Genomic DNA, 16295 nt, shown 5'->3' with positions numbered 1-16295 from the left:
CAGCTGCAATGTGTGCTTCTGTTCTGACACCCCTCTAACCTTCAGTTCAACCATTATCTTCTGTGATGACTTCCATAACAGGTAAGAATCTATGTCTTATGCTCACCGCTAACATCTAAGTGATCTAACCTATTGGCTATTTATTCTTTCAGGTTCCAGGTTAAAGTATGGGCTGTTGCTGACAATTGTCTATTAACAGTTTGGCCGTACCTGGCATTACATCGCTCTGAACAACAAATCGTACTCAAAACAGGTACTGTAGACCATACATAGCTTAGAGGTATAAAGTCATATTCTATACCAAATGACACTGATATGTGTACGCATGTATAGGTGCCACAGCTGTCGAGGCTGTGCTTCAGAATTTTCACATACAAAGTGTAGGATCTTTTTCTTCAATCTCAACCTTTGGTCTCTCCAGCTCCAATAAAAAGCTATCAAGTTCAGGTAATAGTTGTAACCATTATGTTTGTATGTATTCAGAGTTTATATTATTTTGTTTTACATTGACTTCTGTCAGACTCTTTTCCTGGGAGTACTGATACCAGTGATCATAGCAGTAGTGAGGAATTGGCCTCTTATAGCAGAGGAACCTCAACAAACTGCGGTGTTCCAGAGTTTTATGCCTCCAACTCAGAGCTGGGCCTCTTCTACCAGAGTGTGTTGGTTGCGGTGGAAAGATGGTTTAGTTTGTTTGGATGGGCTAATGGACCATATCCGATCTCTGTCCCACATACTGTGAGAATGTAAGACCACTATTTATTAATATGTCTGTATGGAAATGCAACATTAAGACATGTTTTTTGTTTTGTTTTGTTTTTTATCTTTCATTAGAGTTGAGTCAAAAATTCAAACAAATACTTACAATGGGAAAACTCCAAATAAGGGCTTCAGGTCTGTATCTATACTGTATTGATTTGTGTCATTGTAAATTTCACTCTAGAACTACTACTTACAAATTGATGTGGTGCTTAGGTCTGTTGTGGACCTGCTTATTCATCTAACTGGGAAAGAGATTCCTGGAATTCCCCACAGCCAGTCCATTTCAGATGATTTGAATCAGCGTACACTTCAGCTCATACAGCAGTACAAAGCCGTACTTAAATTCCTCAGGTAAATGACAGTAGACCTGGGTAGGAGTATCTTTGTCTCAGCTTTTGGTATGAATATGCTGTGTCCACAGTGTTCAGGGAGCCTGCCTGTCTTACTTGAGGCCAGAGTACTTGTTGGACAAGAGTGAATTTATACACTGGTGCTCTTTGCAGGTACAACTTAACCCTGTTAACTCACACACAAGCTGACTCCTTATTGACTTTTGTCTACTGTCTACAGGTGAAAGAGTGCACAAACCATGTAGACTACAGTAGTATTAACTATGAGTCGATGAGCAAACGTTCATGGACGGATTTGCTGCTACAAATTTATAAGGTTATTGTATGATGTTATTGTAATTATGTATTTGTAGATGTAATTACTACATATTCCCTGCCTTCCAAACTGAAATATCTTTTCTTGTATCTTAGTTGTTTATCTTATGCCGTGTGTCATTCAAAGAATTGACATGCAATTCAGCCCTGAATAAAGTGGCACCCAGCTGCCTACAGCCAGAAGCCAGTAACATCTACTCTCCCTTTGAACTCCAGTTACTTTCATGGCTTAATATGCATTATGAAAGCATGAGGGAAACAGTCTGGACTGCTGGTATAAAATATTGAATCACATCACAAGTATTTTGCAGCTAAGTAGACCAGTATTTGATAATTGCTTTGTCTTATTTTAGATGGTGCAGCACCAGCTCGCTGGATTGTCAATTTTGATTTGGACTTTACAGATGGGCTTGTGCTAGCAGCTCTGCTAGCTGCCTATTGTCCTTACCTGGTCAGTGTGCTCTTGTGTCTCTCTAATCCTGTTCATGTAGTGCAGATTTTCAGTTTGCTTTGTGACAATGAAGGATTGCCGTTAATGTTGGCAAGTGGCACTGTGATTGATGTGATAGGGTTGCAATTAGTTCTGAAATTGATTAGTGTAAGCTCTTATCATGTTAAGTACAATTTGTGTATGATGTGGTTGAATGTGGTGGCATTAGGCATGGCAAGTCACTTTGGAAAAGAGTAAAAACAATTTAGCAATTTAGGGTTTAAATGGTCAAATCTGCAGTTTCTTAAATTTAATTAATTTGTTTGGAGGATAAGCCCCTTGAGATGTCTCGCCATCTCGTTTTCAGGAGTTGTCCTCATAGTAACAACAACAGAACACAGATACAGTAGGGCAGACAGGAGGATACATACATTCAAATAAACATAGAAAAAAAAAAAACTAAATCAACACAACCATACACACACAATTCTATAAATGTCCGTCAGTTTATGTTTATGTCTCATTTACAAGTAATGGATTTAATATGTATCCCACCAGATTTGCAGTCATTTTAGCAGGATGTACACAAAGCCCACCAGCATGGAGGAGATTCTTCATAACAACATCATAGTAGTGCAAGCCTTAACTACACTTTCTCTCAATATTGATATTTATGTAAGTAAACACACAATATAGTAAGTCTACTTGTTCTTGCTCATTTGTTTCTATATGTAGCCCACAGACCTGTCAGATCCCAACCCTGTGCAGATGTTAATGCTGTGTGTTCATCTGAATAAGAAACTTCCTCAGTATCAGCCAACACAAACCATTACCTTATCAGGAGAGTTACACAGCACCATTAGCAAACAGGTACCTGAAAGCACACGGCACTCATTTAGATTTTAATTCACAGAGTTTAATGGTGATTACTTTCTGTCGGCGAATCTGGTTCAGGTTAGATGAATGCATATTGAAAAACTGCAGCTGTGATCCAAAGATGAAGTACATTAATGGGATTATGAGATTATGAACACTGCTAAATACAGATGACATTTGAATTATGCAGTTGAGAATAATTGCTGTCACTGATTTAGCCAGATGAACAGGTCTGTTAGTGTTTTTTATTTGTGAGATGTTAAAACTAATTGTTTTTGTCTGTGTTTGTGTATTGCAGGTCCATTTGACTTTACCAACAGCAAAGCCTATCAAATATAAAGCGCTACTATTAGGAGAGGATGCCTATCTCTTCTCTCTATCTCAAGGGTCATCTTTCACATTTTTTGACAAGTATGTTTTCAGTTGAAACTGGTTATAGGTTAAGAACATTTCAAATAATATATATGTATTTTTGCAACAATTCAATATTTGGTTGTTGTAAAAACAATCAGCAAATGCGTTCTTCCTTTTATAATTGATATGATTATATTTTTATTACTATGTTGAACTGAGATTTTGTATTTGGACATATTTTTGTTTTTGCAGGGGAAGTAGTGATCTGACCATCCAGTACAGCTGTGCATTTCTGCAGCCAAAGGAGGCTGCCCTTCTGCTTGTTTCCAGCTCATCATTTGGAGCACATGGAACGCTGGCTTTTCATCTGAAGACGTGTGTAACACACATGTCTCCCATGGTACGCTCTGAGGAAAGACTCAGGGAAAATGTCTGACTGTTTACTAGATAGCAAGCTGCATGTTATTGGCACGGGGCTGGCACACAAAAGGGTTTCATTTTATAATGGTTGACAGACAACAGTGCTCAGCGTTTTTAGTTATTACCCACTGTCATCATAATGGGTTCTCTGTGTCTGTATTCCCAAAAGCACCACCCAGTGTGCAACACAACAGCACATTATTGTGAAAAATATTTGTTCTTTTTCTCCTGTGTTTAGAAAACTGTCAAGTGCACTTCTCCTTGCTACCAGCTCAAGTCAATCCAACTGACAGTTACTAATCCTTTCAAAAGTAATGGCGACTTCAAGTAAGTGTGGGCAAAGACTATGTTGTAGCATTGTTACATCTATTGTGACAGGAGAGCTCATATAATAATTGTATTTTGTAATTTTTTCTTTAGAGTGAAACTTGTTGATTATGTGAACAATCCTCTGAAGCTAGAGAAGCCAAACCAGCAAACGCAAACAACCTGCAAACCCATGTAAAAGCATGATTTTTTTTTTAACAATAATGAAATATTCTTATTTTGCCCAATGGGAATTAGATTCACTCAATAGAAATATATGAGCTTTGCCAGTATCGCTATATGTAAAACTGATGTCTGATTTAATTTAATCTTGTTCCACATAAGATCTTTGAGTTGACATTAAAGGTGCCTGGTTAGTATGCGTCTCTAACCACCTGAGACATCTTCAAAGCTAAAAATTTCTTCACTTCCTCGTCAGACGTAGATGGTGATGAGGTCGTTGCTGGTTCTTCTCCAGCAGGTTCAGGAGTGTGTTACATTGGAATGAATAATAATTATGTTCTCACTCTTCCTTTTCTCCCTTTACAAGTCCCATAGTGGAAAAGATGACAGAGGGGAAACTGTCAGATCCTCGTAAGTTTGAACACAAGGATGGATATCTGCCATAGCTTGATATTGTTTGATTATTTGTTCTGTTTATGTGTTCAGATGTTGAAGAAAATACTGAGTTCCTTTGTGCAGTGAAGAGTGTTTTTCTGAAATCGGGTCAAGAACATGCTCTCAACATAGACTACTTGCCCTTTAGTCTTGGAAGCAGATACTGTTGTGTGCTGCTCACGTGTCCACAGGTTACTTTGACATTTTGTCTTAACTCAAACTTTAACATTAACTTAAGATAGATTTATCTTGTTAACTCATTTACCATTTAGAAAAAAAATATTACAAATGACTATGCAACTGCATTTGTAATTTTTTAGGTTGGAGATATTGTGTACATGATGAAAGCTACAGCAGATTTACCCCAACCTCTGACACTTTCTGCAAAGCCAAGTGAACATGTTAACTCCAGTGCTGGTAAGATTTGTACTTTTTATCATTAATAATAATAAGAATTATAAAAAACGAAAATCTCAAAATATGCTGTCCAGTGATATGGACTTTTACTTCTCCTTTTCTAAGATACATGTCCATTAGTGTTAAGTCTACAATGCAAAGTGGGTGAGGTGTGCAGAGAAGTTATCTGTTTGCCAATAATTAATATGGCCTGGGAGGAAGCGCTGGCTATATGGGGCCAATACACAATGAATGATGATGAGCACAGGAGGCGGTCTCTGACACACACTTTACACAGTAGTAGTGTGAGAAGAGCCATAGCTTTGCACAAACTTAGAAAGCAACAGGTATGCATATTCGTCTTAGTTAAATCTGCTATGTCTACATATTTTAACATATTCCTTGTACTATCAGGCTTGTTTGAAGGAGCCAGAAAATGGGATCGTGTACAACTTGGAGGTGTCTTTACCACAATACTTCACGTTACCAAAAACGGTTACTATGCCTGTAAATGAAAGCCACAAAATACCATGGGTGAATCCTGCAGGTACATTACTACAGGTTCTGAATTTAAATTTCAGTTCTGACAAATTATACTAGGGTCTAGATTGACAGTGTTATCACTGTTATTTTTCATGTCTGTGTATCCTCATTTTTATGTTTTTTGCACTGTGTTCAATAGACTGCCGGTGTGTTGAGATCCCACTACGCTTTCAAGCTGATTCAGTGGGAACATTCACATGCAAGATGGTCCTTAGATCCTGGTGTGATACTAGAGTCTACATGCTGGAAGCCAAGGTTACATCACAGGTAATATAGTATTCACTTTGTTATAATATGGAAATTATGTGTCACTTTTCCCATCTGTAAAGGTTATGTTTGATATTTGTACAGGAAAAAGCTGCACATCTAGACTTCACTACACCAGTGCACCACTCAGTCACACAATATATACCACTTGTAAGTCATTCATTGGAGTAGAATTCATATGATTGTATGCATGTTTTATAGATTGTTTTCTAACAAGACTAACATGATTAAATTTGCTTATAGCACAATGACAGTGATCAGGATTTGATAATGAAAGCTTCTATCTGTGGAGATGACTTCTCTGGACCAGAGGTTTTCTGTGTCGCTGTGGGTACTAAAGCATGTTATCCCCTGACCTTTCACCCAGCCACACAACGCATTGTTATGGTAATGTGTATATCTTTTCCTTTGAACCTTTGCAGTAGCATTAGTTTATGGCAATAACTTAAGGATTACTTTGCTTTGCTTGTCATATTGTCCTGCACTGTACTGGGTTTTGTTCCCTGTAAGTAAAACAGATGTATAGAAGAAAACTAAAGAATTTGCATTGGCCGGGAATCGAACCCGGGCCTCCCGCGTGGCAGGCGAGAATTCTACCACTGAACCACCAATGCATTGTTGACAGGATGTAAGGGGGGAGGGGCTTTTAAAGGGAACATTCCTGAGGCGGTCCTAGGCACCTGTATTAATTCATTGGTTAGACTGCATTTCTCTGTTGTTCTTGTACTTCTGCTCTCCTTGTGTGCATTCTTTATCTACTCAAGGATATCTGTCAGGTTAGCAAACTAAAATGCACTGTGTAACTTTGTCAGCTGCAACAACAAAGATTCAGTAGCTAAAAGTTTGGGGGAAAACAGAACTGTGGAGCAACTCCTGTGTCCAGGGCTGTTTCTAGGCTTTGGGAAGCTTTGGCAAAAAGCCTCTATTTGCCAAACTTCTAAATGCCTGCAATATCATAATTAATTGAACTTGAAAAAGTCTGCTGTCAATCATGCCTTTCCAATGTGTAGCAGTCAAAAATAAAAAATACCAATGCTTTTAAAACCATGTGCAAAATATATACACGTTATTTTAAATTATTACTATACTAGCAAACTTGTGGCAAACAGTCTAAGAGATCATCTCCACATGTTATACATGCTATCTTGATGTGTTGCCCGCTATGACTAAGACTGAAGCATCGGCTTTAGCCTCTAGAAACAAAGAAAGCATCAGCAGTCACCTCCGATCTTTCTCTGTAAAACCATCAAATCAGGTTAGAAATGTAGGGGTAACACTGGACACAGACACAGACAAACTTTAACAGCCACATCACATCAATCAGCATTTCAGTTTTATCCTGCTAAAATCAATCTTATTGAAGATATGAAACAAATTTGTACTCTGACATTCAAATCCAGGTTCAAAATTGTCTGTCAGTGTTCAGATTTAGGCTAAAAACTGTTCTTTTAAACTGTGCACACTTCTCTTTCATAAAATAATTGTTTTTAGGTTGTTTATGTTTTTATTTGTATTGTGATTTTAATGTCTTAAATAAAATACTGTGTTAAATACTGTGCTGTGCAAATAAACATTTTCCCTAAATCCTCTAGGGCAAGTTGATTTTACATAATGAGTGTAATGGAACTGAGCACCTGTTTACCCTGAAAGGAGTAGGAGAGTGCCCCCTCCCTGTGGACCACCTCTTACTACGCTGTTCTGTTGGAAGAAGCACTGAGGCACACCTGAATGTTCCAAACTACAGCAAGACCAAACTTGCATTGAAGGTATACACATACCCTAACCATATAATGTTGTTGGACAGAACTCTTTTTTTTTTTGGTTCCATTTAATTTATTTATGCACTTTGTGTGAATTTAGGTAGAGACAGATCTATCCATGATAAGTGGTCCCAATTTTGTGGACATTAAACCAGGTCAAACTGCACCCTACAAAGTGATTATATCACCATCAAAACGAGGAACACACAAAGGTATGTTTCTGCCATAAATGTGGCGATCAATGTAACTGGTGTTACAGTAAACAAAATAATGATACATATTGAAATAATATTGTCATATAATATTAATTGAACACTTTTTCTGTCTGAGTTATAGGTTGTGTGTCATTTGTGGAGATGCTCAAGCTAGGTAATAAGCTGTGGTTAGTAAATAGAAAACAACAAATAATGTTATTTGTGCTTTTCACACACTGTCATTTCCCAGGCGAAGAAACCCGCTATGAAGTGTATTTTACCCTAGAGATTATTTGTGAGGCAGCAGAGCCTTTGAAGAATATAAATGTTCAATGTCCTATTCAGGTATGTTTATCTTGTAAATCCAAGTGCCCTTTTACTGTTCTACATTTTTCACCCAATGAAAAAAAGAGCACATTTAGCAGAGGATGGTTTCGATCCATCGACCTCTGGGTTATGGGCCCAGCACGCTTCCGCTGCGCCACTCTGCTGTAAGAGCCATATAGTAAAGGCCATTGTTACATGCAGCCACAGCTTCATGTAGCTCTTAATGCTTATTGATGTATATTGAAAACAATGTAAGAAAAGTCTTATATTCAATGCTGAGTTTAATATTATGGTTGAGCTCATGTGCTTACATTCATGTACATTAAATTATGACACATTGATTATCAAGGTGAATGCAAAACTATTGTGTTCCCAGAGTAATGTTGCCATAGAGATCCCCATTAATAATCCATGCGAAGACCAACTAGACCTGAAGGTTTTTCTTGAAGGACATGGTCTCAGTGGTGAGAAGTCCTTTTCACTCCCTCCACGCAAGACTCTGACCTACAAGGTTATCTTTTCCCCTTGTGTGATAGGAAAGAGCACAGGCTGGTAAGTGTTAGTGCACAATTGCTGTATACATTTTATAACTTGAATTGCAGTGGGCTAAACTTTTGTTTTGATTCTGCTTTTCAGTGTTGCTTTTCAGCCTGAGATAGGAGATGAATTCTGGTATCACCTGGATCTTTATGCCCTTCCTCTTCCTCTTGTTGTGTTACCTGAGGTCAAGTGTCATCTGGGAAAGTAGGTTGGCCACAATGCTACACACCATTACACCGTTTCAGAACAACAAATTTACAAATCGATTAGAACCATATATTTAAAATCTCATATATGTATTTTTATGTACAAATCAGATGGACCAAGATAACCCTTCCTTTAGTTAATCCGACATCTGAGCCAATGGAGTTGACCATATCAAATAGTAACCCCCGAAATTATACACTAGACATGGATTCCAACAATGTAAGTATGGACACACTGGGAGCTACTATCATTTATTCATTTTCATGTATTTGAGGGCTCACTAGAAGAGATTATGAAATTATAAATACTATAATTATTTGGAGCAATTCATTAGAGGCCTTTCATTAGCATACACATAGAAAATGCCACTGTTGTTTTGCTTTATATAAGGCACTTAGAGCATGGTATATTATCTTCTTTTTTTTTTTCACATAATGTTTCTTAGGAAAAGTGTTTGGATATAAAGCTTTGAGTTGCTGAGCTGTGCAATGCAGCGGCTTTGTCTTTAAGAGCATTTATCCTTTGTTCCCACATCACTGTGTCCTGTGTGTGCCTCAGCTTACTCTGCAGCCACACTCCTCCTCGCAGCTTGGCGTCCGATTTAGTCCATCATGCATCGGGGAAAGAGACCACAAATCAGAGATCACTTTTTCATGCCCTCAGGTAATCACACACAAACTGCTTTATATAAATCACCATCCCTGAACTTTTCAAAACACTTTAAACAGATGGTCCCATTTTATTTGGTGCCTTGTTGCTTCAAATCATCAGTATTAAGTCTTGAACAGTTATAAAGCCTTATAAAGCCCTTTATTGGCCAGATGTACCTTTACTCAAGCAAGCATCTTTATTGCTTCCAATAGAATCAATATTTACCAAATGGCAGTGTTTTGTTTTTGTCCTGTCTTTTCCTTGTCTTAAACTCTCTAGTTGCAGCAGTGGTCCTTTTCACTGAGTGGATGTGGCCTTAATCCAGAATGTGAGGAGCCAGTGAGCATTTCAGCCAAGATGGGCTCCAGTGCCTCCATCAACATTCCCTTCACTAACCCCACTGAGCTCCAGGCTGTGCTTCATGTAACACTGACAGGTCACAGGCTCCTCTCTAATGGACACATTCAAAAAGATGGGTCTAACTACATACAGACATGCTTGTTTTGTTCTTTTTCAGATGAATATCCACATGAGAACCAAAACTACTATGGTGGTTTTACTATAATGAGCCATTTCAAAGGTGTGTTGTAATAGGCTAGGGATAGTCATGACACCAACAAATCATACCATGATTTCCTCTTTAATTCAAGTTCATGTACACCTCTTTATAATGATGTAAAGGCTTACCTAAACAAGCCTAAAGCTTATCTATATCATGCTAAATCATTACAACAATGTGTAATACATGTATAACAGGCATGTTATGAACAGACTGTATGTGGTGACACAGATGTACAGATAGATGCTGGAGCCAGCATTGATGTTCCTGTTGTGTTCACACCAACTTCCATGAAGATTGAAAGAGCTCAACTGTGCATCTTTATGGAATTCCCTGGTAACTTTGGCATTAGCTCACCCTCCAGTGCCCATAGTCAGAGGTTTGTTCTTTTTATATTTGAACACATTTACAGATGCAGTAAGCGTTTGAGGAAACAAATCAAGTAATGTTTGAATAAGTGCAGGGAAACAAACCATTAACTTTGCTCATTCATATACTGTTCATCAAGATGATTTTGATGAGTTTCTGACTGTTTCTATGTAGAACTTCTGATTTAGATCAAGTTAGTTATTCCATACTATAAAAGTTAAGTTTAAAATGTGTATTCACCTTTATTTTAGGTCAGCTCAGGATTTGTCCACCATCTGCTGGATTTACCCACTCTGTGGGATTCCCACAGAAGTGCCTGTTGAGAGCCCACCGCTTGGCTTAATTCGGTGTGAAGCGGGCTGCCAGCTGGAGAAGAAAGTGGATGTACTGCTTGCAGGATGTGTTTTGGGAAAAAAAGGTTTGTGGCCTGGAAATTTATTGTTTTAAAAATAATGTGTTTTATTTAAAAGAGACAAAACCAAAAAAAATTCCATGTTTTTAAATGCAGTGACAATGGAAGACTTTGTATGTGAAGTACACTTAAAGCATGAAGAGCTTGAAGCTGAGGAAAGTCTTTGTGCTGTCGTTGAAACAGCAAAGAAAGATCTTGACTCTGGTGAAGTCAAACTCACTCTTCATCTCCTCTACAGTCCACTTGAGCCAAGCAAGTCACAGTAAGATCATCAAAATCTGTTATGAAAAACACATTTTTATGTACTGACACATTTGAACAGTGGACAGCCCACAGATGAAGAAAAGTCAAGTTGTTTTTTTTATCTATTATTCAGAGCAAATGAAAAAATGCATATGCCCTTTTCACCAAAGAGACATAGAAACAAAGCAGAATAACAAACATGTCATCTCCCACTGTGAAGGAAAGCAACTGAAATATGCCAACAATGAGGCAGACAGCACTTCCTTTAATATATACACATCACTCAATAATAACAACAGGAGACAGTCTGTGTGTTGCCTCTAGCCTCTGCTGTGTGAGGTACTGATAATGTACTTGAGCCTTTCTTGGTAAACACTGCATTCATTTTTTGTACTCTCTCTCACCACAGCTTCACACTGTTCCCCTTACTGTCTCCTTAAGGTGTACTTGTCTGCATTCATTTATTACTGTCTGCATGTGCTGACTCTTAAAAGCTAAAGGTTGCCCTGGCCAGCATCATGTTCATCGCCTCCAGTCATGTTTAACATTGCTTTAAATGTAGGTCATATTCCTATACAGCTCACATTTGCTGTACTTTGACTGAAAAATGAGCACCTTTAGTTATCGGTCAGAATCGTTAATGATAAGGCTGTGAAAAGTACCCCGTGCCCCTGTCGTCTGTACTGTACTGTGTGGCACCCGCTGTGCTCAGAGCGCGTTCATTTATCAGCTGCTGTCTTCATCTGTGCAGTCCATTAATGAGGCGTGCCCTGGCAGAATCAATACCTCCGAGAGCTAATGACTTCTACATGAGCAAATGATGGGAGTGTGGGGCCGCTATAGGACCCTCCATTTACATGCTATTCTTTTACCATGGGCAAAGAACAACTAATATATGACTAGAAAAGACAAGATGGGAGTCAGATAATACATACTTACACTTTACCTACATTTAATATGTTTTGGTGATATTGTGGTTAGTTTTTACTGTAATACAATGTAGCAAGCACTCAGAAGTAAGTACTGCATGCATAGAATGTATTTGCAATATTTTATCTTAAAATATTATTTAAGATGCCTGTTTTTCTTCCTCATCCAGTTTGATCAATCACATTCTTCTAGCCAGTTCTGAGCAAGAGTGTTACATTTTCCATTGCATAGATTTTATTATGTATCCGTCAAGGTGCCAAGCATCAGTGATTGTGAAGTGTGTGTCCGGAGGCACTTGGGAGTTTCCAATCACTCTGATTGCTACAAAACCATTATTTGATGATGTCATCCACATTGAGGCGTCGGAAGTTGGGAAAACATCAGCTGTGGGCTTCAGGCTAACAAGCACTTCAAGGTCTATTTAACTAATTAATCATTTTCCGTGATTTGAATTATATTGGAATTCATTTTAATCAAATATTTGAACAGACATTTTAATTATGGTGAGTTAATTTGTGATTTCCCCTGTAGGAGCCCAGAGCCATATACTGCAGTGTTTGTGCCAGGGAGCAGCATTGAGTTTACAGTGGCTCCTGCTTCAGGGATGCTGCCACCCATCAACTCGACTGGTGCACTCATCACAGTGTCCTTCACGCCAAGCTCAAACAGCAGGAGGAGCAGAGCCAGACTTCAAATCAAGGTGCCCTCAAAAGCTTCAATAGAAGGGATGTTGGTGTTTCAAAAGAGACAAATTGTAGCTGGATAACAGGTAGTTGTGTTGTGTTTCAGGCAGCAGATATGCTCTGGACCTATGAGGTAAAAGGAAGTATTCTTCATAACACACCTCAGAGTGCTCCTTCACAAAGCAGTGCATCATCTGAGCCCCGCTCCTCCATTCCTCACTCAGCCAATGTGAACCAGAGGAACTTTGTGGTTCGCAATCTTCGTATCCCTGGTTTGGCCAACTCATCTCCACTTAAAATCTATAGATAAATGTAGTCCATTTGTGTTTAGCCTTTTTGTCACTTTTTAATTGTACCTTATCTTACTGAGACCTGTTATGTTAATTGCTCCTGTTTAAATGTTTTATTTTCTGAAAATTGACCCATCAGTTTATATCACCTCAATACATCTAATTAGATTCCTCTGAATCTAAATCATTAAAGATTGTATGCAAGAACATATAGTCCACATTTCTAATTAAACTGTGCCATAGAAAATGTTGCTAGTTTGCATTGTAAACCCTAATCTGCATTCACTTCACTGTACTGAGATTTAATTAATCTAATTCTGTGTTTTCTACTTTTTTAGAGTTGTAGGGTTATTTATGCTAACCTTACAAAGAGGATTATGATTATGACAACATACCTTAAGTTTATGCTGAAAATTAATACAGTATTCTTGTAATTGTTAGCCTAATTTTTTCCCCACAATCATGTTCTCTACTTCACTTAGCTTTTTTTATCAAATCACACATGCAGGCATTGTCTTCTTTTTTGTACAAAGCCTTACACTAGGGCTGAGTGAATTGGGTAAAATATCAAATTTTATTTTTTCTGACAAGCATGGCTGTAACAATTAGATTGGCAATTTATGTTATAATGATAGGATTCTATCACACATTCAAATGAACTGACCATAAAACTGAAATATATAAAACTAATGTAAGAATTACATTTTAGAACATGTTCATACAGTTCTAAACTATGTTTTTTTATGCAGAAAAAGACAGAATATTGTACTGTTTGTGCAGGAAATTCTTGTTCAAAAATTGCAACCCTTGTGCTTTGCTAATTGAAATTGAGATTTTGATTTGATTGCGTTTAATTTAACCTTACACTGTAACCACTGCTAAAGAACTGCAAAATGAAAATATCAAAAGCCTTTCTTCCAATTATCGGTTAGTGGGTCTTGTGTGTTTGTTAGCTTGTAGCTTCCTGTGCATACACGTATAGCGCTGTCCTATGGCTCACCTTGTGCCTGTGGAATTATTCACAAGGCAGTTACGCTCAGTTATGCGTCCATTAAGCACCATCTGCAGCCTGCTGGGGCAAGAATGGAGGGAGGAGATGGCTACGAAAGGAGAGGAAAGATAGAGAGACTAAGTAATAGACTTGAAGGAGAAGAGGAATAGGTGAGAGATGTGTGATGGAGGGAAAACAGATGAGTGCAGCAGATAACAGTAAAAAAGCACAGTTGGGAGGCAGTCTATATAGTTTGCATATTTACTGTGAGAGAGGCAGAAAGAGTGTGCCCATGTCCCTGTGGGAGTGTCTGACTGAGCATGCACACATTAGGTTTAAGTTGATTTCTGTTTGTGGATTACTCGGTGGGGAACACTGCCCCAGCAACAGATGAGTCAAGCCATTCGTAATTGTAAGTGGGGTCTGATATGTTGCCAGTGGTAACAAGAGATCAGACACACAGTAAAATCATACAGCGATGGCCAAATATCACAACATTTGAACACAACAAATATAGCACAAATAATAAGACTAGTAAAACCCCAGGAGGCTGCTATATGATGTGGATTAATACTGTAAAAGTCAGTGAGTGAGAAGCAGCATTGTAATTCCTGCCCACCAACTGAGTCTTTAGACCTCACCCAAAAAGATTTAAAAGTGTTTATTGATTGTTGTTCAAAATGTGCTACAAATTCCCTGAAAAGAATTTTGAATGAAATTTGAAAGAAAAAAGCTTGACTCACCCTGTCATTTGTTGTTTTATTTCTTTTTTTAAAATACTTAATAAAGTTTACATACATACAGAAGACAACAGATATATGAAGCTAAATATATGGAATTATTTGGTGAAGAAAAAAGTGAAATAAATAATATCTTTCAACAAAGCAAAAGCTAAGGGGCTATTTTTTTTAACTTTTTTTTTCTTTGCTACAAAATTCCATACATCTTACTTAATATATCTGATGTCTTGAATGAGAAGGTGAGTCCTAACTTTTGACTGCTAGTGTGTGTCTTAGTGTATTTTTTCCGCTTTAAAAGGCAACTCCAGTCTATTTGAAAGATGAAGTTTAGATGTTTAATAAAACTAGGTCACAATTTCCCTCTTGAATCTTTAACTAGTCATTTTTGGTTTGGCAGAGGAAAGCTTATACTTTGGCATTAAATCTTCAGTTTTATCTCTGGGACACTGGGACAAAACTGAGCAAATGTATCATTCCATGCATAACAAAATGACACATGCTGACATCTGCTTTCTTTATTAGACTTGTAAATTGCGATTTAAATAAAAGGACAAAAGTAGCGAATGATAATATTTTGAATAACTTTGATAGCATTTGACAGCTGAGCCATATGGGGCTGCATGCACTAATCCCGCTTGCTTCCCGCCATTCCTAAAAGGATTATCTACTTGGATGCTTAATACTATTTCATTTTCATTCTGTCACAGGGAGTCATATTCCCATACATCAGTCACACTGGGATTCAATTAGCACGCTGGTAATTAAGCAGGGGGCTCTCACTCCCTGAAATGCACACAAAACAATCTGACAAGCTGCCAGTCGGAGTCAGCTGAGAAATATGTACTCGTGTTTTTTTTTTGGTGTAAAAGAGCGCGTGGGTGATAAAACATTGTAAGATATTGTCTTTTAACGTCTTGACTCATCATTGAGGGAATTTAACAGGTGTCAAGGAATACGCAGATACACCCACACTGCTCCTTTGAAAAATGAACTCAAGAATTTGGTTGGATTCACTTAAAAAACTGCTGTTTGTTAAATCAAGTCAAATCTCTTACAACAGTAATAATTTTATGTACCACTTTTTGAGTTGAGTACGAGATTTGCATTTTAGCATTGCAAGTAGTAGTAGTCTCAAGAAAAGTCATACATTGTAAAATTAACAAGAAGTTACTTTTTTGTACATCCTCTATTCCATACTATAATTCTGTCTATGCTTCCCGTGATTTTTGTGTGTGCGTGATAGAGTAACTGGTCTAGTTTTACCCTGGTTCACCTGCCGTCAAGAACAACCAATCAAATGTCAGCTTATCCTCCCACTGAAACATGTGAACCTACTTTGAAGTGAAATCAATCAAATTATTACTTCAGTACTTTTATTTTTTTGAATGACAGCCTCCAAGCTTTTGGGTGTAAAAGTGTGATCGAACCCAGATCCAAAGTCCCTCTGATGAGCATGAATCATGACAGGAGACAGGAGATAGAGGAAGAACAAGCTGCTCAACCCCTTCTTCATCTTCTCATTTTTACCGCCTTTAAAATGCAACTTTGAGTCCTAGGAAGTTATGCGTGTGGTTTTAAAGAAGTGTGCAGTGCAGTCTTATTTGTGGTACTTAGTTTGGTCATTGTGTCACATTTTCTACTTGGATATTAGCTGTATCACCTTTATATTTACTGTTCAGTTTTCAATATGGAACATACCACTATACTGAAATCAAAGTTAACGTTGTGCACTTCAGGCTCAGTCTTGAGATGCACTGCTTTT

The 16295-nt window shown here is 37.9% G+C and overlaps 1 protein-coding gene and 1 non-coding gene across 2 annotated transcripts; one reads left to right on the top strand and one right to left on the bottom strand.

Annotated features, from left to right (window-relative positions):
* Nucleotides 1–7: 7 nt before the first annotated feature.
* LOC110153213 (cilia- and flagella-associated protein 47) lies at nucleotides 8–12822 on the top strand (the record flags this gene model as incomplete). Its single annotated transcript, XM_055166813.1, has 41 exons — nucleotides 8–81; nucleotides 153–253; nucleotides 334–447; nucleotides 521–746; nucleotides 835–894; nucleotides 976–1113; nucleotides 1184–1265; nucleotides 1333–1428; nucleotides 1524–1710; nucleotides 1793–1878; nucleotides 2416–2532; nucleotides 2593–2727; nucleotides 3032–3144; nucleotides 3340–3487; nucleotides 3746–3834; nucleotides 3928–4008; nucleotides 4364–4407; nucleotides 4483–4622; nucleotides 4752–4848; nucleotides 4954–5174; nucleotides 5242–5374; nucleotides 5510–5637; nucleotides 5722–5787; nucleotides 5881–6024; nucleotides 7230–7403; nucleotides 7498–7609; nucleotides 7734–7766; nucleotides 7842–7936; nucleotides 8295–8470; nucleotides 8555–8662; nucleotides 8776–8884; nucleotides 9224–9328; nucleotides 9596–9752; nucleotides 9834–9896; nucleotides 10107–10254; nucleotides 10496–10662; nucleotides 10717–10918; nucleotides 11903–11919; nucleotides 12097–12244; nucleotides 12361–12529; nucleotides 12619–12822. Coding segments are annotated over 41 exons (5007 nt in total), but the record flags the coding sequence as incomplete, so codon positions are not given.
* trnag-gcc (transfer RNA glycine (anticodon GCC)) lies at nucleotides 6181–6251 on the bottom strand. The gene has a single exon. It is a non-coding gene; the product is annotated as a tRNA-Gly (tRNA).
* Nucleotides 12823–16295: the final 3473 nt, after the last annotated feature.

This window comes from Boleophthalmus pectinirostris, unplaced genomic scaffold, assembly GCF_026225935.1.
Source record: "Boleophthalmus pectinirostris isolate CB_2022bp ecotype Guang Dong unplaced genomic scaffold, ASM2622593v1 HiC_scaffold_11, whole genome shotgun sequence".
Lineage (NCBI taxonomy): Eukaryota > Metazoa > Chordata > Actinopteri > Gobiiformes > Gobiidae > Boleophthalmus > Boleophthalmus pectinirostris.
Note: the sequence above shows the minus strand (reverse complement) of the source record. Positions and strands in the feature narration are given on the sequence as shown.